Genomic DNA, 14,952 nt, shown 5'->3' on the forward strand with positions numbered 1-14,952 from the left:
CCAAAGTCCCCTTGCTCTCGGGCGGCACAGTGGTTAGCACTGCTGCCCTCACGGCGCTGAAGACCCGGGTTCGATCCCGGCTCTGGGTCACCGTCTGTGTGGAGTTTGCACATTCTCCCCGTGTCTGCGTGGGTTTCGCCCCCACAACAGAAAAAGGATGTGCAGGGTAGGTGGCTTGGCCCCGCTAAATTACCCCTTAATTGCGGGGGGAGAAAAAAATTGGGTACTCTAGCATTTTCACAGCAACTTCATTGCAGTGTTAATGTAAGCCTACTTGTGACACTAATAAAGATTAATAAATTTTGATTCCTCCCCAATAAGTACTGGAAACAGACCCCTTTTTATACATCTAAACGATTCATCCTTTCAGCATTTTAACCCAGCTGGAAAGTGAAGCACTTTGCTGAGCCGAGGTAACCCTTCTGTCACAGGGCTTCCACAGGTTATTGGCATTTACCTCTCGCTGGGAGAGAGGGTATCAAAGATTTAACTACTTCTGGCTGCCCACTAAATGGGGGCTCCCCAAATTCCCTAGCAATCAATCCCAGCAGTGACACTTCCAAATACGATGGACTAGTGCAGAGACACAACTCATCAACAGGGCACCACACAACCAAAAGCTCAATTTTAAAGCACAGAAAAGGCCCAATAGGCCTATCCCCATCAAAATATTCCAGACAAGCCTCCTCACACCGATCCTCACCTCGGAAGAATATCCTTCCATTCCTTTCTCGTACATGTGCTCATCATAATCTTTATTATCACAAGTAGGCTTACATTAACACTGCAATGAAGCTACTGTGAAAAGCCCCTAGTCACCACATTCCGGTGCCTGTTCGGGTACACTGAGGGAGAATTCAGAATGTCCAATTCACCCAACAAGCATGTCTTTTGGGACTTCTGGGAGGAAACCGGAGCACCCGGGGGATACCCACGCAGACACGGGGAGAACATGCAGACTCTGCACAGACAGTGATCCAAGCCTGGAATCGAACCTGGGACCCTGGAGCTGTGAAACAACAGTGCTAACCACTGTACTATCGTGCTGCCCACCAGCTTCCCCCTCAAACCGAGGCCATTTTCCTTAACCACTGATAACGGATTTCGCATCCTCAGCGCTCTCTGGGCCAATAGGGTCCTCTTTAATTCCTCAGCGGAATTCTTCGGGACCATTGTGTATTTATGGCCCTAACATTTTGGGCACTCCCACAAGTGGAAACATTATCGCCACACCTACCCCTCCCCACCGGCAAGCTCCTTCATAACACCGGTGACAAATTGGCATAGCTGCTGTATTGTAAAGAAGAGTTCAGATTTATTTATTTTCTCCTGCCAAGATCAGTCGACCCAGCAGCACATCAAATACACATTATGGAGCCCTCGCAGCAGATACGGCAGAATTCATGAGCTGCTAGAAGGCAATTAACCTCCCTTTGGAAATTACTTAATTTTACTAAGCTTTCTCTTTATAAATTATTTCAGCAGGATGTCAGCCCTCAAACACATAATTGTCTGTGTGGTTTTGGAGTTGAACTTAAAAAGCACATTACTCCAGAGTTGGGAATTAGGGCATGTGCTTGATGAATTGTAATGTGTCGCTGACTTCAACATTCATTTAAAAAATCTTCATACATATAAACTTTTTTAAAAAAAAGAACGGGGTAAAATTCTGAGATATCCGACACGAGATCTAGATCAGAGGAGTTCAATGTGTGACGACATAACAAAATAGCAGGTTCCCATCACCTAAATTATATCATCCACAGATGGCAATGAGACACTCCTACCAAATCAGACAAAAATCACACCCCTTAAATTTGGCCCCTCTGGGCCATTCACACTTTTCACCACACTGCCAAATGCATCTGTGCCTTCGGTGGCCTACGTGTAAGCTTTGTAATTCCCTGCCTCTCTTCCTTTAAGACACTTTCAAGCCGACCTCGCTGACCAAACCTCGGACCACCAAATGTTCCGAAGACACTGGGTGAGTGAGGTGGTAAATGGGGAGGAGGATAGCCGTCGATTGCAGGAGGACACAGATGGGCTGGTCAGCGGCAAATGGAATTCAATCCGGATAAGTGTGAGGTGATGCACTTGGATGGGATAAACAAGACAAGGGAATACAAGATAAACGGCAGGAGCCTGGGAAGCACAGGATCAGAGGGACCTTGGTGTGCATGTACACTGGTCCCTTAAGATAGCAGGGCACGTAGATACAGTGGTTAAGAAAGCATATGGTATACTTGTCCTTATCAGCCAAGGAGAGAGCAGAGAGGTTATCTAAGAGCAGAGAGGTAATGCTGGAACTGTATAAAAGGTTGGTTAGGCCTCAGCTAGAGTATTGTGCGCAGTTCTGCAATCCACCTCATAATAATCTTTATTGTCACAAGTAGGCTTACATTAACATTGCAATGAAGTTACTGTGACAATCCCCTGGTCGCCACATTCTAGCGCCTGTTCGGGTACACGGAAGGAGAATTCAGAATGTCCAATTCACCTAACAAGCACATCTTTGAAATGTGGGAGTAAACCGGAGCACCCGGAGGAAACCCATGCAGACACAAGGAAAATGGCAGACTCTGCACAGACAGTGACCCAAGCCGGGAATTGACCCTGGTACCCTGGACCTGTGAAGCAACAGTGCTAACCACTGTGCTACCGTGCCGTCCTGTTATAGGAGGGTTGTAACATTATAGGAAAGGGTGCAAAGGAGATTTACCAGGATGGTGCCTGGGCTGGAGAGTTTCAGTTATGAAGAGAGATTGGATAGACTCAGATTGTTTTCCTTTCAGTAGAGGAGACTGAGGGGGGGGACATGATTGAGATGTATAAAATTATGAGGGGCATAGAGAGTAGACAGGAAGAAACCTTTCCGCTTGGTGGAGGGATCAGTGACCAGGGGGCATAGATTTAAGGTGAGGAGCAGGAGGTTCAGAGGGGATGTGAGGAACACCTTTTCACCCAGAGAGTGCTGGGAGTCTGGAACTGGCTGCCTGAAAGGGTGGTGGAGGCAGAGACCCTCATGAAATTTAATAAGCATTTAGATGCAACAGTAGTGAACTCGCCAACATTGAGGGCATTTAAAAGTTTATTGGATAAGCATATGGATGATAATGGCATAGTGTAGGTTAGATGGCTTTTGTTTTTTGACTTCCCATGTCGGTGCAACATCGTGGGCCGAAGGGCCTGTACTGCGCTGTATCGTTCTATGTTCTATGTGCACGTACGATGCCAAGGCACACAAGGCTTTGGTCCAAGTGCTAAAAAATGGGATTAGGATAATTAGGTGGTGGTTTTGTTTTTTTACTGGCACAGACACGATGCACCAAAGGGTCTTTTCTGTAGCGTGGACCTTTACGACACCTGTCCTAATATTACCTTATGGGACAGTGTGCCAATAGTTTGTCAGAAACCCTCCCGTGAAGCACCTTGGGTGCGTTGTACTACACAAATATAAATTCAAAAAGTTATCCAGGAAACAAGCCCCTTGATTAAATAGAGGAAGATCTTTGGAATTACTGTAACTCAGTGGAGCTCTGGATGCTCCGTCAATGGGATATTCAAGGCTGGGAGAGACAGATTCTTCGCCACTCAGGGAATTGAGGAATATAGTTGGGAAAAGAAAAAGTTGAGGCAGGAGATGGGGTGCGATTGGTGAAGGCCATGTGGTCTGCTCCTATTTTTGTTTTAAATTTAGAGTAACCAATTCATTTTTTCCCAATTACACGGCAATTTAGCGCGGCCAATCCACCTACCATGCACACCTTTGCGTTGTGGGGGTGAGACCCACTCAGACACGGGGAGAACGTGCAAACTCCACGTGGATAGTGACCCAGAGCCGGGATCGAACCTGGGACCTCGGCGCCATGGGGCAGCAGTGCTAACCACTGCGCCGCCGTGCTGTCCTGTCTACTCCTATTTTCATGTCCTTATCCATTCCAAAAGCAAATAGCAGTGACTAAGTGGCTCACGAACATTGAAGATCAAAACCTCAGCGAGGTAGACCCTGGGAAGCAATTTGGGGAGGGGGCAGGAAAGTGGATTGGAAGCCCCAGATCAGCCACGATCATACTGAATAGCAGAGCAGGATCGATGGGCTGTGTGTGTCCACGCCTGCTCCCCAAGTGTCAGAATGAGACTCAAATCAACTCAAGCCACATAAAGACATGTTGGAAGGACAGAAATAACCAGGTGATTATCTCAAAGGAAAGAAAGCCACCGTCCGTGTCAGACAGGATACCAAGAGGTACTTTCATCACGAGGGGGAGTATTTCAATTCATAGACTCGCCTCAAAACCCCCTTGAGTATTTACAATTCACATTCTAACTTTCAAAATTGCTCCATGGCCTTTCTCCCTTCCCATCTCCAGCCTAAAGCACCCAAAACCCCCCCAATCTCTGCCTTTGTGCATGTGGTCCAATTTTCATCACAGCCCTATTTGCTGACTTAGCCTTCATGGGCCAGGGCCCATTACTCTGGAATTCCCTCCCTAAACCTTTCCCACCTCTCTCCTCCTTGGGCCCTGCCTGACCTGTCCTAATGGCTCACGTAATTCTGAGAAATTTAGTTTGGATAATCACTCAATAAAAAAAATCAATACTCAAAGTAAAAATGGAGACTTTAGTCACGTGCAGCCTCCTTCAGGCTCAGGTGATGACAGGAGCCTGTACCTGTCTGGGAAGCAGGGCTGTGCTCAGCTGTCACCCAGCGGCAGGGAACTGCCATTTTGCAAACGGCAACTGGGACCATATTTCCCTGACCAAATTAAGATGTGATAATGAGCTGGTTGCAAGGAAAGCAAGATGGAGAGATTGCAAAACAAATCAAAATGAAGTGCTTGGAATCAAATAATAGAACGTCAAAGCACGGGTCATTCAGCCCGTCATACCTATGCTAGCTCTTTGCAATTAGTCCCACTCCCCTATTCTAAACTTCCGAGTTTGCAAATTTCCTGTCATGCATTGGGCAAAATTCTGCTCTCACTGCTCTTGCAGGGAGTGCATTGATTCATAACAACAGCTCGCTGTATGAAATAGTTCTCGTGCTGCCTTTAGTGCTTTTACCAATTACCTATTGTCCTCTGATCACCAAGCATCCTGTCCCTGGAAACTGCTGCTCCTGATTTACTCAATCAAAACCTTGCATGATTTTGAACTCCTTTATTAGTTCCCTTAACCGTTTCAGTTCTCAGGTGAAGGACCCCAGCTTAAACAGAGAAAATAGGAGTAGGCCATTTCCGAAGAAGTCCAAAGATTGGCGGTTTAGGTGGGGTTGCGAAGGTAGGCCTGGGTAGGATGCCCTTTCAGAGAGCGGGTGCAGACTCGATGGGCCGAACGGCCTCCTTCTGCCCTGTAGAGATTCTGCGGAATCGGCCCTTTTGAGTCTGCTCCAACATTCAACATTATCACGGCTGATCCTCTATCGCAACACCATTGCTCCCGTTCTCTCCCCTTCCATGTCTTTAGAGTACAGAAATCCATTCCCTTTTTCAGTATATTCAGTGACCTGGCCCCCACAGCCTTCTGTGGTAGAGAATTCCACAGGCTCACCAACGACCCTAGACTCTTTTAATAAGGACCTGGATCTGCACCTCAATGATGATAATCTTTATTGTCACAAGTAGGCTTACATTAACACTGCAATGAAGTTACTGTGAAAATCCCACAGACGCCACTGGTTTAGCACAGTGGGCTATGCAGCTGGCTTGTAATGCAGAACAAGGCCAGCAGCGCGGGTTCAATTCCCGTAACGGCCTCCCCAAACAGGTGGCAGAATGCGGCGACTAGGGGCTTTTTACAGTAACTTCATTGAAGCCTACTTGTGACAATAAGCGATTATTATTTTTCTATGGAGTGAATACATTTCTTCTCATTTCAGTCCTAAATGGGATACCCCGCACCCAGACACAATGATCCCTTGCCCTAGACCCCAAGCCAGAGGGAAGAACATCCCTGCATCTCGTCTGTCCCATCCCAACTTGATACGTTTCAATGGGATTCCCGCTCATTCTTCTAAAGTCCAGTGAATACAGGTCTAGTCGACCCAATCTCCCCCTTCGACAATCCTGCCATCCCAGAATCAGTCTGGTGAACTTGTGCTGCATTGCCTCTGCTTCCCCAGGCTCTCCACATGGTCCCTCGTCCCTAATAACACATTGGTCAATCTCCTCTGCACCCTCTCTCAGGCCCCGACATCCTTCCGAAAATGCGGTGTCCAGAATAAAAGGAGGACTTGCATTTGTATCGAGCTTTACATGGCCGGTATCCTCAAAGTTCTTCACAAAGTGCAGCCGCTGCTGCAATCTCGGAAACTCGGCATCTGATGTGCACAGCAAGCTCCCACAAACATCAGTGTGATCATCTGTCTTTGCAATATTGACTGAAGGATAAACATGGGCCAGGACACCTGGAATAGCGGGAAACTAAGGAAATACGGCATGTCCACATTAACTCTTACCAACTTTTACAGATGCACCATAGAAAGCATTCTATCTGGCTGCATCACAGCCTGGTATGGCAACTGCTCGGCCCAGGACCGCAAGAAACTACAGAGAGTCGTGAACACCGCCCAGTCCATCACACGAATCTGCCTCCCATCCATTGACTCCATCTACACCTCCTGCTGCCTGGGGAAAGAGGGCAGCATAATCAAAGACCCCTCCCACCCGGCTTACTCACTCTTCCAACTTCTTCCATTGGGCAGGAGATAGAGAAGTCTGAGAACACGCACGAACAGACTCAAAAACAGCGTCTTCCCCGCTGTTTCCAGACTACTAAATGACCCTCTTATGGACTGATTTCATTAACATTATACCGTGTACGCTTCATCCAATGCCAGTGCTTATGTAGTTACATTGTATATGTTGTGTTGCCCTATTATGTATTTTCTTTTATTCCCTTTTCTTCCCATGTACTGAATGATCTGTTGAGCTGCTCGCAGAAAAATACTTTTCACTGTACCTCGGTACATGTGCCAATAAACAAATCCGATCCAACCCCCTCTTTTACCATGGGGTCTTTAACATCCATCTGAATAGGCAGATGGGGGTCTTGGTTTAATGTTGCTTCCAAAAGACAGTGACCGCTAACAGTGCAGCACTCCTTCAGTGTTGCACCGAGTGCCAGCCTAGATTTTGGCGCACTTTCCAAATTCCTCAGGTGGCGTCTAATCGGTGATCTGTAAATGTTTTGCACTCTATACCCTCATTCACCCAGCCAGAGGGTGCAAATTCTCAGCAAATGGTTAAGTGGGCTCTTCCTCATCGGCATGGTGGTTAAGAAGATGGCAAACCTTGTACGTCGCCATCCGATGCCGTGCAATCACAGTGAGCTTTTCCACCAGTTCCCGTAAATGTTCTTGCGTTGCGTGAGATATGGTGTTCAGCACGTCAGAGTTCATCTCGGTCACGCCATGCTTCTTTCCTGCAGAAGGAGCAATGATTAATTTATTTTGCCGCCCAACTCAAAACGCAACACCTGCACAGACTTCCCATCGAGCCCAAAATACAGCACCCAGTTCCAGTCAGCCGCAAACTCAGTTCTTCCTATCCATTTTTAGCAACTTGCATTCATACCGAATCAGAAAGTGATGGAGGGGGGGGGGGGGGGGGGGGGGGAAACAGGGTTGAGTTCAATATGACTCTTTGGAAAGTTAACTCAGCTTCTCTCCCCACAGGTTTCATAGAATCATAGAATTACAGTGCAGAAGGAGGCCATTCGGCCCATCGAGTCTGCACCGGCCCTTGGAAAGAGCACCCGACCTAAGCCCACACCCCCACCCTATCCCCGTAACCCAATCCAACCTTTTTGGACACGAAGGACAATTTATCATGGCCAATCCACCTAACCTGCACATCTTTGGACTGTGGGAGGAAACTGGAGCACCCGGAGGAAACCCACGCACACACAGGGAGAACGTGCAGACTCCGCACAGCCAGTGACCCAAGCCGGGAATCGAACCTGGGAACCTGGAGCTGTGAAGCAACTGTGCTAACCACTGTACTACCGTGCCCCCGTAAAGGTAAAGTCGCCATAGTCGCAGATGACCATAGGCTAATTCCCCATTCAGGGGGAGAGCTGACTGGTGGTGATTTAACCTGAGGGTTACCACACCTCAGACGAGGGGCAAGGTTGAGAAGGTGGGCCATTCATGAAGAGCCTCAGGTGTTACGGGAATTAAACCCACGCTGTTGACCTAGCTCCGCATCACAAACCAGCTGTCCAGCCAACTGAGCTAAACCAGGCCCCATATTTCTGATCTCCAGCAACCACAGTATTTTGCTTTTATACTGCATTTATATAGCATCCTTTAACTTGTTAAATGTCCTAAGGGACTTCATGGGAGCAATTGACAGACAAAGTTTGACACTGATTCCCCGTCGGTTAAGGAGCTGGGGACGGGTGATGACGGGCTTGGTGGAAGATGGAGCATCTTCCAGGAGGGAGAGTTAGAGGGGGTGGAGGCGTTTAGGGAAGGAACCCCAGATTTGAACGTTGAAGGCCACCTGAAGCTCTGCCGCCGATGGTGGAGTGATTCACATCAGGGATGCACAAGTAGCACAGCTCTCCCAAAGTCATGAAATACTGTGTCCTGATTCAAAAAAGTATGTCATTGATTGAAAGGGCAGAGGATCAGGATTGTTATAACGATACAGCTTCAAATAACTATTCATCTCACAACCAAAAAGCTGGCTCTAAGCACTAGGAAATATACATATTTTATTTGGCCTGAAGCTCTCTATTTCGAGGTCACTTGGAAGGCGAGTATTGTATTAAAACGATCGCAAGATGAAAAGCACGGCTTGTGTGGAAATGGGTAGAGCGCGCACCAGGAACAAGTATTTATTTTAAATGGTCACAATTGATTTTTATATATAATACACCTAGCGCCACTAACACCGAGAGGAATATTTAAAAATTAAAAAGAAAAATACTGTTCCTGACCAGGAATTATTTGGAAACAATTTATTTTTACAACGTGGAATTTTAGTTTAACGTAATAAATTGACAAGATGACCAAAAGAGGGAAAATAAAAAGATACCATGGTCGGCATTGTAGCTGGAGGCGCCAAATGGCTGACCCAGTGTTATTAAGTTATTTTTAGCTCTATTTACTGTTGCCGAAGCTGGTTTATTTACAGCAACAACATGTGTTTATAGAGTTCCCTTAATGTCTTAAAACATTCAAAGGATCGTCACAGCAGTGTCAGCAAACAGAATTTGGCAAAAAAAAAACAACACAAGGAGATTTTGGGACAGGTGATCAAAGGTTTGGTCAAAGGGGCAACTTTGAGGGAGGACTTTGAAGGGAGAGAGATGAACCCAAGAGGCAGGGAGATTGAGGGTGGGAATGACTTAGAGCTCAGGCCCGAGGCAGCTGAAGGCATGGCTGCCAACAGCAGAGATTAAAATCAGCGACGCACAGACCGGATTTGGAGGAGGGCAGAGATCTCGGAGGGCAGGAGGGGCTGGCGAAGGTTACCGAGACACAGGAGGGACAAGGCCACGGAAGGAGCTGGATGAGAATTTTTACAGAGTGGAGTGTGGCCAGACTAGGAGCCAGTAAGCATGGGGCGCTGGGTGAATGGGACTTGGGGCGGGTTAGGATATGGGCAGCAGAGGTTTAGGTGAGCTCAAACTACAGAATGCTGCAGGAGAGGGATATGGGTGTCCTTCCACGTGAATCACAAAAAACATTTGGAAGGAAGTTACAGCAAGTAATTAGGAAGGCCAACGGAATGTTGGCCTTTATGGCAAAGCGAGATGGAATATAAAAGTAGGGAAGTCTTACTTGAGAGATATAGTTGTATTGGAAGCAGTTGAGAGGAGGCTAACCAGGCTGCTTTCTGGGATAAATGAATTGTTTTATTAGGAAAGGTTGAGTTTATACTCAAATGAGCAGTGACCTCAGGATTCTGAGGGGGTTTGATAGGGTAGGTGCGGAATTTTCCCTGGGGGGAATCTAGAACTAGCAAGAAGTTTATAAATAAGGAGTCCCCCTTTAAGGCGGTGATGAGGAGACATTTCTTCTGAACGTGGGTAGTCTTTAGAGTTCTCTTCCCCCAGATGGAAATGAAGGCTGGGTCACTGAATATATTCAAGGCCGAGTTAGACAGATTTCTGATCTACAAGGGAGTCAAGGGTTGTACGGGACAGGCAGGAAAGTGGGGTTAAGACCGCAATCGGATCTGCTACAGTCTTATTGAATGACGGAGAAGGCTCGAGGGGTCGGCTCCTGCTTCTATTTCTTATGCTCTTACATTTGTGCTTTACAGCATGTAGGGGAGAGGCAGGCTATAACAGAGGTGTGGGCCCAATAGGCGGAAAATAAACGGTGCATGGGGAGGACATGGCCGAGAAAGAAGCAGAGTAAAAGGAGGCATTCCTGCATCAGTAAAGGAGCTGGTGAGGTACAAAGAACAAAGAAAAGTACATCACAGGAACAGGCCCTTCAGCCCTCCAAGCCCATGCCGACCATGCTGCCCAACTGAACTACAATCTTCTACACTTCCTGGGTCCGTATCCCTCTATTCCCATCCTATTCATGTATTTGTCAAGATGCCCTTAAATGTCACTATCGTCCCTGCTTCCACCACCTTCTCCAGCAGCGAGTTCCAGGCACCCACTACCCTCTGTGTAAAAACTTACCTCGTACATCTCCTCTAAACCTTGCCCCTCGCACCTTAAACCTATGCCCCCTAGTAATTGACCCCTCTACCCTGGGGAAAAGCCTCTGACTATCCACTCTGTCTATGCCCCTCATAATTTTGTATACCTCTATCAGGTCGCCCCTCAACCTCCGTCGTTCCAGTGAGAACAAATCAAGTTTATTCAACCGCTCCTCATAGCTAATGCCCTCCATACCAGGCAACATCCTGGTAAATCTCTTCTGCACCCTCTCTAAAGCCTCCACATCCTTCTGGTAGTGTGGCGACCAGAATTGAACACTATACTCCAAGTGTGGTCTAAGTGTAGAGAGAAAGAAACTATCACCTCTGGTAGCGAAGCCTGGAACAAGGGAACATGACCTTAAAATCATAACTAAAGCACAAAGGGGTGAAATCAGAAAGTGCTTCACACAATATGGTAGAGGGGAAACGTGGAACTGTTTCCCAAAAAGCCCCAAGAGGCTTTTCCGCCATTCAATAGCATCACAGCTGATTTGTATCTTAGCTCCAGCTTCTATATCCTTGTTCAACAAAATCTATGAATCACAGATTTAGTATTATTTGAGCCTCGGCATCAACTGTTTTCTGTGGGAGAGTTTTCCACACTTCTACAACCCTTTTCATGAAGGACGCTTTCTAACCTCGCCCCCCAAGTGCCCTGGTCCTGATTTTAAGGCTATGCCCCCTAGCCCTGACCAAAGGTTCTCTATCTGCCCCATCAGTTTCAACTCATTTAAATCTGCCGTTTAACCTCCTGTGTGTCAAGGTATTAAAACTATTAAACAAAGGTGGGTTAGTTGGGAGTTGTGATAGAGGCAGCCAGGATCTAACAATGTGGAACAGACACAAGTGGCTGAATGAGATCTCCCTCTTCCTGTGCTCTAACCAACAGCTGAGGGTTAATTGAGCACTCATTTCTGCTTTTCTCAGTCACTGACAGACTGAAGATGTTGGCAAAGTAGTGATTATATCTGTCTTTTACATTGCGCCATGATTAAGTAGCTACTTGGTTGTACAGAGCGAGTAGGGGGCAGCACGGTAGCATTGTGGATAGCACAATTGCTTCACAGCTCCAGGATCCCAGGTTCGATTCCGGCTTGGGTCACTGTCTGTGCGGAGTCTGCACATCCTCCCCGTGTGTGCGTGGGTTTCCTCCGGGTGCTCCGGTTTCCTCCCACAGTCCAAAGATGTGCAGGTTAGGTGGATTGGCCTTGATAAATTGCCCTTAGTGTCCAAAATTGGCCTTAGTGTTGGATGGGGTTACTGGGTTATGGGGATAGGGTGGAGGTGTTGACCTTGGGTAGGGTGCTCTTTCCAAGAGCCAGTGCAGACTCGATGGGCCGAATGGCCTCCTTCTGCACTGTAGATTCTATGATTCTATTGCTGAAAAGAGAGGCTGATCAGCGTGGTCAAGGAGAATAATATATACATAATGATAGATGATCAAGGTAAGGGGCAAAAATAAATTAATTAATGAAAGTGATATAAGACCATAAGATATAGGGGCAGGGGCGGCACGGTTGCTCAGTGGTTAGCACTGCTGCCTCACGGCGCCGAGGTCCCAGGTTCGATCCAGGCCCTGGGTCACTATCCGTGTGGAGTTTGCACATTCGCCCTGTGGCTGCGTGGGTCTCACCCCCACAACCCAAAAGATGTGCAGGGCAGGTGGATTGGACACGCTAAATTGCCCCTTAATTGGAAAAAGCGGGCACTTCAAATTTAAAAAAAAGATATAGGAATAGAATTCGGCCATTCGGGTTTGCTCCGCCATTCAATCATTGTTGATATGTTTCTCATCCTCATTCTCCTACCTTCTTCCAATAACCCCTGATCCCCTTATTAATCAAGAACCGATTATGACTGTCTTAAAGACACTCAGCGATTTGGCCTCCACAGCCTTGCGGGACAAAGAGTTCCACAGATTCACCACCTTCTGGCTGAAGAAATTCTTCCTTACCTCTGTTTTAAAGGATCGTCCCCTTAATCGGAGATTGTGCCCTCTGGTGCTAGTTTTTTCTATTAGGGGAACCATCCTGTCCACGTCCACTCTTCCAGGCCTCAGTATTCAATAAGTTTCAAGGAGATGCCCCTGTTATCCCCATTCTCTGCCTTCTGCCAGTCAGCCAATCCTCTATCCATGCCAGTAGCTTGCCCCTTACACCACGGGCTCTTATCTTATTGAGCAGCCTCCTTTATGGGACCTTGTCAAAGGCCTTCTGGAAATCCAAATAGATCAGGTCCACTGGCAATCCTTTGTCCAAGTTCCTTGTTACCTCAAAGAATTCAACCAGATTTGTCAGGCATGACCTCTCTTTGACAAGGCCATGCTGACTCAGTCCTATTTTACCAAGCACTTTCAAGTACTCCACAATCTCATCTTTAATAATGCACTCTAAAATCTTACCAACAACCGAAGTCAGGCTAACTGGCCTATAATTTCCCATCTTCTGCCTCCCTCTTTTCTTAAACAGAGGTGTTACATTAGCCACTTTCCAGTCCTCTGGGACCCTCCCTGAACACAGAACATACAGTGCAGAAGGAGGCCATTCGGCCCATCGAGTCTACACCGACCCACTTAAGCCCTCACTTCCACCCTATCCCCGTAACCCAATAACCCCATCTAACCTTTTTTGGTCACTAAGGCCAATTTATGGCCAATCCACCTAACCTGCACGTCTTTGGACTGTGGGAGGAAACCAGGGCACCCGGAGGAAACCCACGCAGGCACGGGGAGAAGGTGCAGACTCCGCACACACAGTGACCCAGCTGTGAATCGAACCTGGGATCCTGGCGCTGTGAAGCCGCAGTGCTATCCACTTGTGCTACTCAAAGTGGTTCTGCCTCTAGTGATTCCTGAAAGATCATCCCCAATGCCTCCACAATCTCCCGAGCTATCTCCTTCAGAACCCTGGGGTGTAGTCCATCTGGCCCAGGTGATTTATCCACTTTCAGACCTTTCAGCTTCCCCAGCACCTTCTCCTTAGTGATAACCACTACACTCACCTCTGTCCCGACTCTCTTGGCGTTCTGGTGTGGCACTGATGACTTCCACTGTGAAGACTGATGCAACGTACCTATTCCGTTCCTCTGCCATTGCTTTGCTGCTCATTACTACTTCTCCACTTTTCCAGTGGTCCAATGTCGATTCTTGCCTCTCTCAACTTTTATATATTGAAAAAAACTTACTAGCCAGCTTACACGCATAGCATCCCTACAGTGGAGAAGGGGGACATTTGGTCCATCGAGTCTACACCAACCCTCTGAAAGAGCATCCCTACTTAGGCCCTAACCCGTAACCCCACCTAACATTGGACACTAAGGGCAATTTAGGCCAATTCACCTAACCTGCACATCTTTGGACTGTAGAAAGAAACCAGACAACCCGGAGGAAACCCACGCAGACACGGGAGAACGTGCAAACTTCTCAAAGGCAACCACCCAAGGCTGGAATTGAACCCGGGACCCTGGTGCTGTGAGGCAGCAGTGGTAATCACTGTGCCACCATGCTGCCCTATTTCATTTTCTCCCCCATCTTATTCTTTGTCCTCGGATTTCTTTTAAAGGCTTCCCACTAATCCTCGCCACATTGTCTGCTTTTTATTTTGCTTTTATGATGTCCCAGAATATCAAAGTTGCCTCATCTTCCCCTTAGCATGTTTCCTCCTCCATGGGATGAATTTCTGTTGTGCCTCCCGAACAACCCCCAAAAACCTCGACCATTGCTGTTACACCATCTTTCCTCCTAAGCTCCCCCACCAACCAACTCTGGCCAGCTCCTCCCTCATGTCTCTGTAGTTACCTTCATTCAATTGTAATACTATTACATCTGATTTCAACCTCTTCCTCTCAAACTGCAGGGTAAATTCTATCATATTGTGGTCACTGCCCCCTAAGGGTTCCTTCACCTTAAGTTCCCCAATCAAGTCTGTCTCATTACACATCACCAAATCCAGTATTGCTTATTCCCTAGTGGGCTCTGTCACAAGCTGCTCCAAAAAAACATCTCAGACATTCCACAAATTCCTTTTCTTGGGATCTACTGCCAACTGGATTTTCCCAATCCACCTGCATATTGAAGTCCCCCATGATTATTGTAATATTGCCTTTTTTACATGCCTTTTCTATCTCCTGATTTATTTTCTGCCCCACGTCCTGACTACTGCTAGGGGGCCTGTACTTAACTCCCATCAGGTTCTTTTTAACTTTGCGATTCCTCAACTCTACCCACAAAGATTCTATGCCTTCTGACCCTATATCGCTCCTTGCTATCGATTTAACTTAATTC

The 14,952-nt window shown here is 47.2% G+C and overlaps 1 protein-coding gene across 3 annotated transcripts in view; it reads right to left on the reverse strand.

Annotated features, from left to right (window-relative positions):
* LOC140385885 (transcription initiation factor TFIID subunit 4-like) overlaps window positions 1-14,952 on the reverse strand; it is a 315,117-nt gene that overhangs the window by 220,362 nt on the left and 79,803 nt on the right. For all 3 annotated transcript variants that reach the window (XR_011933491.1, XM_072468499.1, XM_072468498.1), the window contains exon 11: window positions 7,292-7,422. Coding sequence is in view for 2 of the 3 variants with exons in the window: in XM_072468499.1 (XP_072324600.1) it covers window positions 7,292-7,422 (131 nt within the window). In the remaining variant the exon portion in view is untranslated. The remainder of the gene's footprint in view (window positions 1-7,291; window positions 7,423-14,952) is intronic.

This window comes from Scyliorhinus torazame, chromosome 11 (genome assembly GCF_047496885.1).
Source record: "Scyliorhinus torazame isolate Kashiwa2021f chromosome 11, sScyTor2.1, whole genome shotgun sequence".
Classification (NCBI taxonomy): domain Eukaryota; kingdom Metazoa; phylum Chordata; class Chondrichthyes; order Carcharhiniformes; family Scyliorhinidae; genus Scyliorhinus; species Scyliorhinus torazame.